Source organism: Aythya marila (assembly GCF_965140915.1).
Source record: "Aythya marila genome assembly, chromosome: 17".
In the NCBI taxonomy this organism is placed as follows: Eukaryota; Metazoa; Chordata; class Aves; order Anseriformes; family Anatidae; genus Aythya; species Aythya marila.
The window spans coordinates 1,858,382-1,873,370 of record NC_139058.1 but is presented as its reverse complement, the minus strand read 5'-3'; the positions used below and the strand labels follow the sequence as shown (position 1 = coordinate 1,873,370).

General features: G+C 58.4%; 1 protein-coding gene across 1 annotated transcript; it reads left to right on the top strand.

Annotated features, from left to right (window-relative positions):
* Window positions 1–1,678: 1,678 nt before the first annotated feature.
* On the top strand, window positions 1,679–14,626 carry RPH3A (rabphilin 3A; the record flags this gene model as incomplete). Its single annotated transcript, XM_082773831.1, has 18 exons — window positions 1,679–1,722; window positions 6,568–6,697; window positions 6,785–6,871; window positions 7,244–7,409; window positions 7,773–7,799; window positions 9,189–9,311; window positions 9,778–9,858; window positions 9,939–9,986; window positions 10,062–10,259; window positions 10,911–10,990; window positions 11,270–11,344; window positions 11,577–11,698; window positions 12,087–12,213; window positions 12,341–12,397; window positions 12,559–12,710; window positions 13,813–13,894; window positions 14,178–14,274; window positions 14,496–14,626. Exons 1-18 carry the CDS (start codon window positions 1,694–1,696, stop codon window positions 14,624–14,626), a joined length of 1,812 nt encoding a protein of 603 aa, XP_082629957.1. The 5' UTR covers window positions 1,679–1,693.
* Between the last annotated feature and the right edge of the window lie 363 nt (window positions 14,627–14,989).

Genomic DNA, 14,989 nt, shown 5'->3' with positions numbered 1-14,989 from the left:
CAAATGCAGGTGCTGCGAGCAATGCAGGCGGGGCTGCTGCTGAGCACCGCTTCTGCGCTCTGCGGGGGTGCAGGGACCCACGGACGGACGGACGGGCAGACAGACAGACCCTTAGCACCCACCCGTGGGGCTGGCATCAGCTCAGGTTTGCCACCCAGAGCAGCCCCCATGTGCCATATTGTTCTGGAAGTGGCAATAAATGGGTGAATAAATGGCGATATTGGGTGCTTGGCTGGGAACGAGCGAGCTGCAGAAAGGGAGCCGGGCTGGGTTTCACCTCGGTCGGCTTTTTCCTGAAATCTGCCGCTTTTTGCTGCTCTGGGAAGGCTCTGAACAGCTCCCTGCCTGGCTGAGCCTCTCGCAGACGAGCAGGCACGGGCGCTGTGCTCGGGTCCTGCTGCCGCCTCCTCCCCCAGCCCCGCTCCGTGGTGCGTTTCCCAAGGACTCGAGCGAACAGGAACGCAACAGCAGGAGTTTTATCCCAGCAGGGGTGTGCTGGGCTTGGGGGGGGAAGCTTTCCTCCTTTGTAGGGTCCTTTTCCTTTGGAAGGACCCGGGCTGCTCCATCCCTGCTCCGTCCCCTCCTCGGTGCCAGTGGGGAGGGCGGCGATGACAAAGAGCTCTGCCCTACCCCGGTGGGCGAAATGATGGATTCGTCCCCTCCTGCAAAGACCAGGCGAGGCGGCTGGCTCCCCGGTGGGATGAGTCAGTGCCCGACGGCCGCTAAATAGAGCCCGGCTCGCTCCCAAACTCACTCCCCAACTCGCTCCCTGTGTCCCCAGGACCCCCGGCGATGACCGACGCGGTGGTGGGCAGCGGCTCCGACCGCTGGATGTGCCCCGGAGACAGGACCATGTCCCTCCGAGCCGGGTAAGAGCCAAGATACCATGGGCAGGGCACTGTCCCCTCCTCGAGTCCCCATCCTGGTGGGACCGGGCTGATTTTGGGGTCCCCAGGCACCGGGGGGAGCTTGTAGGGGGGGCAGAGCGCAGGTGGAGCTGGTGCCATCCCATTTCTCCCCTAATCCCTGTCTCCTCTCTTTCCCTGTGCCTCCAGCAGCGAGAAGGAGCAGTAAGTATCTCGTTTTCTTTAATTATTTTTCTCCTCTTGCACTTTGCCTGCTATTGATGGTCCCAGGAGAAGAGGAAGGATCTCGCCCTGGGTGTAAGAAAAGCAGTTGTGGAGGCATCACCAAGGGATTTAAGGAATTTGGGGCAGCCTGCTTTCCCCCAGAGCAGCCTGGGCAGGGGGGTTAGAGGCAAGGTGTTGAGCAGCCCCAGCACCTCGGGCTGCGGTTTTAGGTGCCCTCAAAGCAGCTCTGGGACACGGGAACTGCGAAGATGCTCAGAGCCAGGTCATCAGACCTTGTTTTTAACATCTACTCTGAGCACGGGGCCGGGATGGAGATGCCACCCGAGGGGACAGCAGGGACAGGCTGTGCCACGTGCGTTGCCCGTGGGACACCACCCTGGGTGCTTGCTGAGCCTCCACATTCGGGAATTGATTTTTCCCTACTTGGGGGAATTTGGTGCCCGGCTGTTCCCAAAAAAAGGAAAAAAAAAAAAAAAAATGAGCCCGGCCCCGGCGGCTGCTCCCTGTCCTCTCCCCGCAGGCTCCCTCGGCCGCGGAAAGGCGAGGAGCTGACGGATGAGGAGAAGGAGATCATCAACCGAGTCATCGCCCGCGCCGAGAAGATGGAGGAGATGGAGCAGGAGCGCATCGGGTGAGCGGCGGCGGCGCGGGGGGGGGCTCGTTTTTTGGGGCTGGAGGGGCTCGTTTTGGGGCGCGATGGTGCCTGAGCCGTGCGGTGGAGGGCGCCTCAGCGGTGTGGGGACGGCACACTGCGTGCTGGGCTCAGCATTTGTATTCTGGTGGAGTTTTCAGCCCAGAAGGGATCGTTGGCGGTGGCTCGTTTGGCAGAGCGGAGCTGATGCTCTTTGCCTGTGTCCTGAGCCCCCCGCGAGCAGAGCTGCAGCTCCCCAGGAGGCGTCTCCCTTGCTCTGGGAGCAGGGCTGGGTCCATCGCAACCCCTGGCCACTTTTTGGCTCAGAGACCTGCTCCTCAGCAAGCCCTCTGCCAGGCTGACCCGGTCCTGGAGCCTTCCCCCACTGGTCCAGGATGAATTTTGCACTTGGGGCCAAACACTGCTACAGAAAGCAGCTCGAGGCACCTCCGAGTGGCACGAAGAGCTGGGTTTGGTGATTCATGCTCCAAAAGCGCTTACGAGCAGCATTTCCCCAGCTTTGCACACTCCCAGCCAGCTGCGGATTACGCTCAGCGGCGGCGCTTCTTTGGATTACATTCACGTGAATTTGAGCAGCGAGGGAGATCTTTATTTTATTTATTTTTTTTCCCCCCGTTGTGCGTTCCTGCGGACCCGTGGCGCGGAAGCGCTGCCTCTCCCCCTCGTGCCAGAGCCAGGGGAGGTTCCTGGTCCCCATTCATGGGTGGCCACCCATTTCCCAACAGCGTGTAGGATTCATGAGCTGTAGGATGAAAATAATATGGGGTGGCGTCCGCAGCGGGCTGGTGCGGCATCGCCCGGTGGGGAGCCTCGGGGAGGTTCTCCAGGAGAGCTCCGGGTGTTGCAGGATGGTCCTGGGCTGCTGGCGGGGATGTGGTGGTGCTGGCCACATCCCTCAGTCTGCCGGGTGTGCCTGGGAGGTGCCCCAAAAGGCCTGGTTTTAGGGGACCCCCGTGGATTTTCTATTCCTGTGCGGGGGAAAAACGGGAGTCCCGTTTATAAGGAAAAAAAAAAAAACAAGATTTGGTTAATATAAAGAATAGTTTATATGAAGTGAGTGTCCTGTCTAGAGGGGGAAATACTTGGAGTCGCCTCCACAAATCGCAGCTGAGGGCTGTGTCTGGGCCGTACTGGGAGCACTGGAGCACCGATAACACTGCAGGTGTGGGGTCCTGGCTCCCCAAACCCCCCAGCCCTGTGCCCCCCGCCTCCACCGCCCACAGCAGGACGGGAGCCGATCGATTTTGGTCGCTGGGAGGTGTCTGTGGAGGCAGACTTGTGTCAAAGCCAGCCCAAATTAATCAGTTGAAGGCCTATTTTTAGCAGCGGGGTGGATGGCGGCCGGCAGGATACGTGGGCTGGATGCTGATGAGGGTTGTAGGACAGGGGGACAGGGACACTCTGGGCTTTTTTTTTTTTTTTTTTTTTTTTTTTCCGGCTCTGTTGTCTCGTAGCAGGGAGACTGGAAGGATAACGGGAGCTGAATCATCCTAAGCAGCGCCGTGGGCACGTCGGGCTCGGGCTGGTGAAGGACTCGAGAGCAGCCAGGGCATCAGGGCGAGTCTGTGGGGTGGAGCAGAGCCGCGGCCGTGAGGCTGCAGCATCCCCAAAATGCCTTGGCGGATGCAGGAGCACCCACGGGTGCTCTTTAACCACCCGAAGGTAGAATTTCATGTCTCTGGCCACTCCTGGAGACCTCCTGGGAGAGGACCTGCTATAGGGCAGGGTTGTGTTGCAGTTGGGCTGCTCATTGCCGGGACGATGCGCGCGGTGCCGCGGCAGGTGGCCAAAGTCATTAACCTCGGTGGGCAGCAGCAGGGAGGCTCCACGGGGACCCCGCTCTCTTCCTCGTGCTCAGACAGCCCAAAAATAAAAATAGGGGATGATGAGGGCAGGGTGGCTGCTGGAGGCAGGCAGAAATGTCACAGGAGATGGCAGCTCCTGGAAGAGACGAGGTTAATGCGTAGCCAGGGGACAGCTCACGCGCTGCTTGATTTTGTGGGATTTTTTTTTATCCCCAAACCTCTTCCCTTATTTCTGAGATGGGGATGAACCTGCGAAATTACAAACCTCTGGTAGGGCATCACAGGAACGGGGTCAGCTTTGAAAGCAGGGCTGTAAGGCTCCGGCGATGCTCTGCCTTTCGCTACCTGTGCTCCTGTAAGGGTAGAAAACTGCTTTGAATTTTTCATCCTGATTTCAGTTCTTTTCTTTAAATTGTAGCTCAGCTTTTTTTTCTCCTCCTTTTTTCGTGCTGTTAAAATTAGCTTTGATTTTAATATTCAGACCTTGAAGGCACGTTATTTCCCATGGAGACAGGTCAGTGCGTAATTGCGCAGCCGGGCTGTGACCCCCCTCGCCTTTCTCTTCCCCTCCTCTTTGCCATGTGGGTCCCGTCCCGTCCTGCAGCCACCTCCAGCACCCTGCTGGGGCTGTTTTGGGCAATTTCAGACCCAGAAAAATGTTTTCCACCACTCCTTGCAGTGCCATGGCAGTGAGCATCTAAACACTTTGCGCCAGCTCCCAGCACCATCAGCACGCGGTGCCGGTGGCTCCGTCCTCCCCGGGCTGCTGCTCGCTGAAGGCACTCCGTTTGCTCTCCCAAACCATATTTATGGGCCAGGCGGATGTTATACTACCAGGGAAGTGTTTTACTGCTGTTATCTCAGGCACACGTTAAGCGTTGCAGATGCTCCGTGTTGCCCGGCCCTGCTATCGTGCTGCCATCAGCCGCTCCTGCATATTTCCTGGGCAGATGACGGATGCTCCTCTCCCAGGCTGAATCCGGGAGCTGTGATGGTCCCAGCTGCTCCCGACAGCTTCAATTCCCCTTGCTTGTTTTATTTTTTGCTCCTTGTTTTAACAATCTGACACGTTTTCTCCTGCTCTTTGACGCCGAGGCCGGAGGGATGGGCGCTTGGAGGTGTGCGTGGTGGTGAGGAAACGGCGCTGTAACCCCAGAGGTGTGCAGTGGAAAGTGATGAACTCGATGGTTATTTTATATGTGTCGTAAAAATGAGAAAAAAGATGACTTTCTAGGATGGAGAGGGAGGGAAGGCCCATGGGAAGGCAGAGGGCTTGCTCCTGGCCATGGGCAGAGAGGGGATGGTGAGATCCAGGCAGCCGCCGGCCCCGCAGCTTCTTCATCAGGTCCCAGCCTCAGCCTTTCCTGGCAGGTTCACCCCAGGACTTGTATTTGAATGTTTTAGACGCTTCTCTCGTGACAGCCTTTGGATCAGGAAAAAAGCAAGCCCAGTTTCTCTGGCTTGAATGGCTGTTTTAATTAGCCAAATGGGCTCCGTTTTCAATGAGTGCCACAGGTGTGCTCGCTGCCTGCTGGAGCTCTTCCACCGGTTAAAAATCCTCTTAAGGAGCAGCTTCTGCTAAATGAGAGACTGGGAATGATTTTGCAGCTAAATAATGAATCTCTTGAAATGCCAAGGCTTTTTTTTTTCCCCTCATTTTTTTTTTTTTCCTGCTTTGATTGTGCCATTTGTTCTAGTTTCTATAATAAGTTTGTTTGGGCTTGCAGATTTCCAGCGGGAAGCTGCCTCTCTTTGGAGCCGAGCTCTCGCAGCATGGAGAGGGGGGGAAAGAAAAAAGCAAAATGAGCTTTGCTGCTAAGAAAATAAAGGGTTTTGTCCCAGGAGGGGACAACGAGTCCGTGCTGCGTGCTGTGTGTGGGCTGGGAAGCACCGAGGAGCAGGACCCTGGGGAGGCTGACAGCCTCGGCTTCCTCGCGGAGCGCCGCGTCCCCGCTGCGGGCTCGGTTTTGTGGCTGCCGAAGGGCTCCCGGGGGCTCCTGTCGGTCCCATCGGGCATTTTATGGACTGTCAGAGGACACCTTGGAACCCACAACCGGTTTTTTTCAAGCTGCCAGCCCTTCCCAAGGACCCACGCGAAATGAGAGCGGCGCGCGTCGGCGCGAGGCACGGGGAGCCCGCGGCACCTCTGCTGGGGCTGGGAGCGACTCGGAGGTGCCGGCAGCGGCAGGGCCGTCGTAAATCTGCAGCTGTCATCGGACATGTGGGAAAGTCTTCGAAGTGCCTGCCTTTTTCACCGCGTGCTGCCTTTAGCAGCTTTGTCAGATTTGGGTCACGTTGTGGCACGAGTGGGGAAAGCCCCCGCGGGCGAGGTTTTTCCACCCTTTGCTCTGGTGGGCTTGTTTCTCCTCCTTGCTTTCTTCCTTTCTTTCTCGCGCTTCCCTGCGTGGCGTAAATAATGGGTTTTCTCCTTCCAGTGCTATTTTTAGGGCCAGGACTCGGGGCTAGCTGATGACAGCCTGCTGCTGTGGGGTGGGCTTGGCAAGCCCCCTTTGTGCTGCGGGGTCTGTGGGACTCGCGGTGGAGGGTTTTACCTCTGCGGTAGCCAGATGTGCTCTGACAGCCTCACCCCTGGGCTCTTTGTGATTTACTCTAAGATTTTCAGCAAACTCTGCTCGATATTTTTCCATGGAAAATGAGAAAGCCAATTAATTCCCTCAGCCCTCTCACTAAAGCCCTTCCGAGATCTCTTGTGGCTGAATGGATTTTTATTTTTTTTTTTTCTTCCATTTGGGCAAAAGCCACTTGGTCGATGTCGACCTGCTGTGCCAAAAGGTGCTGACTGGGCATTTTTGTGCACGTGGCGGAGTCCGTGCCAGGGGTAAAAGTCAATAGGACCAGTATGGTAAAACTATAGGGGAATGTGATATCCCAGCGGGTCCCCTGGGATGCGTTCCTCCCACGGGTGCCTTCACGCCCCGCTGTTGGGAAGCGGTGCCTGGCCCCAGGCAGTTGTGGGGTCGTGGTGACAACCTGAATGTCCCTTGTCCCCTCCCGCCAGGCGCCTGATGACCCGCCTGGAGGACATGCGCCGCAGCGTGCTGGGGGACGGCGTGAACCGCTGCATCCTCTGCGGGGAGCAGCTGGGGCCCCGCGGCTCCGCCTGCGTCGTCTGCGAGGACTGCAAGAAGGTGAGGCTCTCCTCCACCCCCGCCTCGTCACCCCCGGAGCTGACGATCCCCTCGGGGTGCCCCCATGGCTCTTTGCTTTCTCCCCAGAACGTCTGCACCAAGTGCGGCGTGGAGACGACCAACAGCCGCCCGCACCCCATCTGGCTGTGCAAGATCTGCAGCGAGCAGCGCGAGGTGAGCGTGGACGTGGTCCCCTGCCCGGGATGGACACAACAGCCCCTGCCCCTGTTTGTGCCCTGTCCCACCCCGAGCCCCGGGACAGGAGCAGCAGCAGGCCAGGGGATGCTTTGCCTCTGCCCCATTCAACCTCATCCGGCCACATCGGCATGGTTGCTGCAGGATGCTCTTGTTTTGTGGGTCAAAAGCCTTTTTTTTATTTTTTTTCTTGCAAATAATCTCAGCCTTGAAGGTGTGGTCATGGCAAGACCCATCCCCGGACACAAAAAGCCAAAGAGCTGATTAAATAGAAAGCAGGGGCTGTGGGGTGGGGATATGGGGCTGCACGTCTTCAGCCCAACGTGCCCACCCCCTGCCTTGTCCCCCCAGGTGTGGAAGCGCTCCGGTGCCTGGTTTTTCAAGGGTTTGCCCAAGCAAATGCTACCCCAGCCGATGCCCGTCAGCAAGAGCAAGGTGCCCTCGGCCCCCAGCGAGCCCAGCCCCGCGGAGCCCCCCAGCCAAGACCCCAAGCTCCCCGCCCGTGCGCCCAGCCGAGGTAGGTGGCACTGCCCGGGGGTCCCGGCTCTCCTCCCCATCACTCGTAAGGGTGAGCCCTAGCAGAGTGCCCAGAGCAGTCACGAAGGCTGAGTGCTTCGTAAAGGGCCCGTTTCTAACCGTCCCTGCACGTGGAGGGTTTTCCTGTGCCATTTGGGGTCTCCGGGTTTGGGGGATCCCCTGAGCGAGCAGCCCCGTGCAAGCCGCCAAGGCGCCTGGCCGTGTGTTGGGTTCACGTGGGAACGTGGTGCTGCAGGAGCTTGGGATAAATTAACAATAAAAATAGGCAATATGGGCAGCCAGTGGCAGCACGGCCCGGGTGGGCAGCAGCTTCACCACTTCTTGCTCTGTTTGTGCTCCCAAGGCCAGGAGGACGAGCAGGACCGCTGCGGTAAGCGCCGCCGTGCGCCCCCCCTGCCCGTGCCCTCCTCCCGATGCCTTTCCCGGTGTTTTCTCCCCGTGCTCCCTGCTGTTGGATGCTGCCCAGCGGGATTTTCAGTCCTTAGAAAATCTCCCTTTGAAGCCTTGGGAGGCTCGTAGGCTCCAGGGATGGAGCAGCCGAGCTGCTCGGGTCTCTGCGTCGGGTTTCCACCTTGTGCCATGCTGCGAGCGGACAAAACGAGGTGGGGATGCGGCAGGGGCAGCCTGGCCAGGGGCTCTTCCTCCTCCTCTTCCTCAGCCTCGTTGTGCTGAGCTGTGCTCCCTCCTGGAGGCAGGGACGGATCCTGGGGGTGCTGTGGGTGCAGGGGTGCCCGGCTTGGCCACAACCCATGTTACAGCTCGCAGTGCTGGTGGGCTGGCAGGGCAGCGACCTCCAGCAGCGGCTGGGGAACCCCTTTAATTCAGACCCTATTTAAACGTGATGGGAACTGGCGTAATTAAGCTCCCCCAGCTCCCAGCAGGCTGCTTTAAGCCGCTGGCCCTCCTGCTGGGCAGGGAGGATTTGTCACAGCCGCTCCTGGCCACCAGCACACCCACAAACTGCCTGCGATTTTCCTAAACCTCCCTCATAAAATTACCCCGTGCCCCGCTGTCTCTGAGCACCAGGGCTCCTGCTTTCAGCCTCCTTTTTCCCCTGCTCCCCCTGTGCCCAGCACCCCTCGCCACCCCCCGCAATCCGTTGCGTTCGGCTTTCTCCTTGCACCCGCCGCCCCAGAGGGCGCAGCCAAGGATAAACACCCCATTTGTGTCACCGCGGAGATTTATTCCCCCCTACGAGCCAGGTGAGTGCCGAGACCTTTCTGCGCCCCGTCTGCGGGCTGCAATTTATCAAGGAGCGGCGCTCTGGGCACCCCGCTGCGCGTGGCGGTGATTTATCCGCCCGGACGGCGGAGGTAAATGAGACGCAGGCAGCTGTCGCCGGTGGCTCGCTAAGAAATGGAAGATGATCAGCAAAAGGAAAATATGATGTCCCGTCCGCGGAGCTGTCATGCCATTAGGGGTTGGCGGGCGCTGATGGATGCCTCTATCCTTGTTTTTCTCTCGTGCCTCCCGGTGTCCCCGTGGTGCGTGTGCGTCGTCCTTTGGACCTCCCCAAGCACCCTGTGTGGGCTCTGTGGGGCAGAGCTGTGCCCTGCTGGGTGGCTCGTGGTCTGTGATGCTGCAAAGCGCTGGGGGGGATGCCCCAGTGGCTGTACCCACCCTCCTCCTCCTCTTTCTTCTTCTTTTCCTCCTCCCACCAGCAGTGGCCACCCCCTCGGTGCCTCCTCCTGCCCCCTTGGGCACGGCTGGTGGCCACACGAGGGGACGAGCCTCACCCCTGTGCTTCTGGCTCCCACAGGCAGCGAGGTGACAGCGGCCACCCGGGTCCGTAAGCCAGCCGAGGCCAGGACGGGGCCGTGTGGCAGCGAGGACACCGATGGCCGTGACTACGCCGCCGAGAGCGGGGCCACCAGGAGCCCCGGTGAGAGCCGCGCCGAGGGCTGGGCGCAGACGTGGGTGGCCACGGGAGCGCGGTGCCCACTTGTCACCGAGGGGCTGAGCTTGTGGGCGTGTTTGGTAAAGCTGAAAATGGTTGGAAAATGCCCAAATCCTCTGTAATTCGTGGGAAAGGGACGGGCTCAGGGGTGTGCCCAAGGGTTGGGCGCGTTCCTGTCCCGTGCAGCCACTTGGGGAGGGGATGACACCCGCGTGGCGTGGTGCTCCTGCCTGGCATTAGGAGGGAGCGGTGCTGAGCGTTCTTCGAATTCAAAAACAGCAGGAGAAAAATGTTGATTTGGGGGCAAAAAAGGAGAAGGAAGGCTGGGGACAGCAGGGAGGTGGGGGCTGGCAGCGGGTCGGTGCCGCGGTGCTCCCCCTGCTGCGATGCTCCCCAGCAGAGCCATCTGGGTGTATCCAAAATCTCCTCACCGCCCCTGCCTCCCCTGCAGGGGTGAAGCGAGCCGACTCCCTGCAAGCCCCTCGGCCGCCCCCGCCGCCCGCTGCCGCCCCCAGCCCAGCAGCACCCGCAGGTAAGGACGCTGTGGGGACGGTCCCCGGGGATGGGGACACCCCGATGCTGTTCCTTCTCTAACCACCCATCTCTCCCCAGCGGGAAGGACGGGTCCTGGGGCGGCCGGACGGATCCTGGAGGCGCAAGGTAAAAGTTGGGGACCCTGCAAAGGGCTCTTTGGGGGGTGACACACTCCGGGGACTGATGGGGTCTCTCCTACAGCGAACCCACCGCCAGGACCCCCAGAGCCAGCCCGTGCAGCCCCCAGGGAGGAGCGTGGTGGGGGCTACGCCGTGACCCCAGCCCGGGAGGAGAGGCCAGCCCGGCCCCCCGCCGCCCCGCAGCCCCCTGCCCCGCTGCGGCAGCCGCCCCCCGAGGAAGAGGAGGAGGACGCCAACAGCTACGACTCTGATGAAGGCAGTGCGTACCCAGGGGGGTTGGTGCCGGGTGGGATCTGCGGTTTTGAGGGGAAACCCTGGGTTTTGGTGAGGTGGCTGCTGTGGGACACAGCTCCCAAGTGTCACCGTCCCCCTGCCAACGGGGCTGTGACGCCTGGCAAAGAAATGTCGCAGCTGGGCTCTCCTGTGGTTCCTTTTCTCTGGGCAGAAACAGCAAAACCCTCCCCAAAATATCAGCCTTGGGTGCTTGGATAGCTCTGTGTTCGGGAAGGACCTCAGAGCCCAAGGGGTGTCTTCATGGTTTGGTTTCAGCCCCTGAAACCAAACCTTGGACTTGGAGCTTGGACTTGGAGATGATGGGGCAGGACCTCACGGGCTTCCAGCTGCCCATCCGCTCTGCCAGACGTCCTCAGGCTGGTGCTGGGTGGCGTGGTGTCCCCAGGGGACGTCCCCAGGAGGCTCGCAGGGTTGTGTCCCCCTTTGAACACCAGGCAGCGCTCCGATGATCACGAATTTGGCTGGATGTGCACACGGCAGCTTGGCTGACGCCAGCGCCGCCTTTTGAGCAGCCCCTACACCCGAGCAGCAAATCTTCCCAATTATTGCTAATTGGGGCAGACTAAACAGAAGTTGGCTGGGCTTTTAACGAGGTGCCTTTTTCCCCTGCTGCCAGCCACGCTGGGTGCCCTGGAGTTCAGCCTGCTGTACGACCAGGAGAACAGCGCCCTGCACTGCACCCTCCTGCGGGCCAAGGTGAGCGCACGGCGGGCACAGACACCCCCCCGGCCACCCCCAGGGGAACATCTCATCACCCTGTGCGTGTGTCACACGGCCACAAAGGTCCTTATCCCCTTTATTTTGTGGGTGTCAACGAGGTGCCCACCTCTCGGGGTGTGATGGGGCTGGAAGCAGGACTGGGGACGTGAGCTGGGACCTCCTGGCTGGGGGGGGGACATTTCGGTGGCCCTGCTTGCTCTTTCCTGGCTTTCTCGCTGAGGATGCACACCCCGTGTCTCCTTCATGATCCTTCAGGGCTTAAAACCGATGGACTCGAACGGCCTGGCGGATCCCTACGTGAAGCTGCACCTCCTGCCCGGAGCCAGCAAGGTGGGTGTCCTGGGGGCTGCATCCCCATAGAAGCACAGGCAAACGCCATCAGATCAGGAAAGAGCTTAAATTCTTGGTGACGTTTTAGTCTGAACAAAATTTATGTATTAGAAATAAATCGGACTTGTTCTTGGATAAGTTGTCTCAGCTCAGAGGAGCGGCTCGGCTGCGCTCCTGTGCCCAAAGCCGCGTTTTGGGTGTGTAATTCCTCCGTCTCGTGTCGCTGCCGTAGTCAAACAAGCTGAGGACGAAGACCCTGCGCAACACCCGCAACCCGGTGTGGAACGAGACCCTGGTGTACCACGGCATCACGGACGAGGACATGCAGCGCAAAACGCTCAGGCAGGAGCGGGAGTGGGGGTGTCCTGGGTGGTCCAAAATTGCTGGACTTTGCATGGATGCGTTGGTTTTAGTGGCCATTTAGAAAGAAAAAAATACACGTTACCAATATTGGTCTTAATCTCTTAATGTATATAGGTTGGTATTTTCCACGCCAGTGTCCCAGCAAAGCACTAAGGGGTTTCTGATAATGGTTCTTGCCTCCCACCTGCAGGAAACTCACCTTTTGTTCCTTGCCCCGACTCGCAGCACGTTAAAATTATTGGTGCTTTCTGGCCACTTTTGGTTGGGGCAGAAGTGGGTGTCCAGAGGATGCAGCGGGGCTGCATTTTGGGGCCAGGTTCATGTGCCAGGCTTTGCTGCAACCTGCCTGATGTGCTCTCACTCTCCCCCTTCCCTCCAGGATCTCCGTGTGTGACGAAGACAAATTTGGCCACAACGAGTTTATTGGAGAAACTCGAGTTTCCTTGAAAAAACTCAAAGCCAACCAGAAAAAGAACTTCAACATCTGCTTGGAGAGAGTAATACCAGTGAGTTCCCGTGGCATTTCTTTGTCGCCTTTACTTTGGAGATCATTAAAACTGGCTCACGGGAGGGAGCCCCTTTGCCTCTCCCAGTTGCTCATGGCACTCTCTCCTTTTCCCTTCCCCACCCCAGATGAAGCGTACTGGGACGACCGGCTCGTCTCGCGGCATGGCACTGTACGAGGAGGAGGTAGGAGCCCTCGGAGTGCTGCAATCCATCTCTCCCGTGGCAACCCCTCCTTGCACCCTCACGGGGTCCTGCACCACGTCTTCCTCGTGCCCCTCGTGTCTCTGCTCTGCCTGGACCCACCCCAGCCCCGCGTCCCCATCTCTGCTCCCTTCCCCTCGCAGGTGGATCGCGGCGGGGACATTGAGGAGCGCGGCAAGATCCTGGTGTCCCTGATGTACAGCACGCAGCAGGGAGGGCTGATCGTGGGCATCGTGCGCTGCGTGCACCTGGCTGCCATGGATGCCAACGGGTACTCGGACCCCTTCGTGAAGCTGTAAGTGAAAGCTGGGAGCCTCCCCGTGCCGTGGCCGTGCGGTCACCCGCTGTCCTGTCTCGGAGAGCTCCGTCCACAGCCACCGGAGCGAGCAGAGCACTTCCCAAGCACTGCTGGTGATGCTGGAGCGGGGTGGCAGTGCTCCTGCCTGGCTGAAATTCAACCAGGGTGGCCTCCAGCTGGGTAGCAGCATCGCTGAGGGGTGCTGAGGGCGTGCGGGTGAAGATCGGCTAATTTTGTGCTCGTACACAGCAACCTGTTCCCGGCTGCAGTTGTGGCTGCAGATGGGTGCTCATTGCTGTTCACTGCTTCAGGGAAAACAAAACAAAACAAAACAAAACAAACAAAACAATAATACAACCCTCTGTTCTCCCTAAACACCATTCAATAACTCTTATGTTGAGCACCCTGCACATCCTTTTTTGTAGCTGAGCAGCACCGAGTGCTTTTCCTTCTCCGTCTCTCTCTTCTTTTTTATTTTCCATTCCCACAAACAGAAGCTTTCTGTTTTTAAACCGACTTCCATGTGGATCTGATCAACACCAACTGTGCAGTTCAGCTTCGGGTCTGCAGCCAGACCCCCAGAGCCTGAGCGTGAGCCCCTGCGGGATCCCAAATTCTTGGGGCAAAGCCGCCCTGGCTGAGCGTGCCGGCCTGCACTTCATTCAACACTGCTGGGCTGTTTTTAGCTTTTTTAATATATACAAATCTGTCTCCCACATTCCTGGCTGGGTTTTCCAGCGGCCAGGCTGGGGACTAGGCAGCGATTGCCACTGCAGATGCTGATGGACCCGGCTGCTCCTTCCCCATTCCCCGACCGCCCCAGCTCAGCTCCCTGCAGAGCAGCTCGGTGGTTTCCCCGTGTAGTCTGCCAATACGAGGGGAAAAAAAAAATGGTATTCAGGATTTTACTAATTTATTTTAGATAATTTTAGAAGGCGGGAAGGAAGGCTGGCTAACCCATTTCTTTGCTTTAAATATTTCCAGTTGTGTTTTTTTCTTTGAGTCCAAAAACTCACTTTTTTTTTTTTTTCCCCCCCCTAGCTTATAAGTTCACCCTCTTCTCTGACTTGAATTTTGAGCTGTTTTCTGTTGCCCCCAGTTGGCTGAAACCTGACATGGGAAAAAAGGCCAAGCATAAGACCCAGATAAAAAAGAAAACGTTGAATCCTGAGTTCAACGAGGTAAGGCTGGGTCTCATTTTTGTGTTATTAAACCAACCCTAAGTGTGTGTCACAGGCTATGGGTGACCTCAAATTGTGGGGTGTGGGTGGAGGGGGCCCCCCAACCTTGGAGCCTCATCTACCAGCTTGATGAGAAGCTCGTTAGTGTATAAATGTCCTCTCACTTGATTATGAATACTGGTTGTACAGAGGGGACGTTTGCCATTCCTTATCAGTGTTTTTTGTTTTTTGGGGTGGATTTTCCTTGGAAATGTGGGACAACCCAGGTGTTCTCCCTTTGTAGGAGTTCTTCTACGACATCAAGCACAGCGACCTGGCCAAGAAGTCTCTGGACATTTCCGTCTGGGATTACGACATCGGCAAATCCAACGATTACATCGGTGAGCTGCGGGCCTGCACGCTCTGGGTTTGGGGGGTGTGTGGGGCCCCTTCACCCTGCCCCGTCACCAGCACCCCGCTGGGGTCTCCTGTGCTGGCTCCGGGGGTTTCCAGGAGGTTTTAAGTCTGGGAGGTGGAGAGAAATAAAAACACGGGGCCCATCCTAATGGAAATGGTGTGTGGGAATGTCAGCATCAGCTCTGAGCACGATTTCCCCCTCCAGGCGGGTGCCAGCTCGGCATTACGGCGAAGGGGGAGCGCTTGAAACACTGGTACGAGTGCCTGAAGAACAAGGACAAGAAGATCGAGCGCTGGCACACCCTCCAGAACGAGAACCACGTCGCCAGCGATTAAGGGGGGAGCCGTGCCCCCTCCCAACCCCCCGCCACGTCCCTGCAGGCCCGACCGACGTCTGTCCGTCTGTCTGTCTGTCCGTCTTCCAGCGCTGTCACACCTCGCTACGTGGCCCCGGCCCCGGGCAGCAGCACTGCTCTGCCTCCTCCGAGCATCCCCTGCCCTCTTCTCGCCTCCGCCTGAAACCTAGCCCAGATTTATTTATTTATTTTTATATTCACCTCCTTGTTTTTTTCTCTTTTGGGTCATTGAATTATCCCTTTGTGTGATGCTGTCGAGCAATAGTTCCCCGTGAGCATCCCTCAGCCTTTTTTGCTCCTCCTGCCCCGTGCCACCCCATCCCTGCCAGCTCCTCCCTGCAGG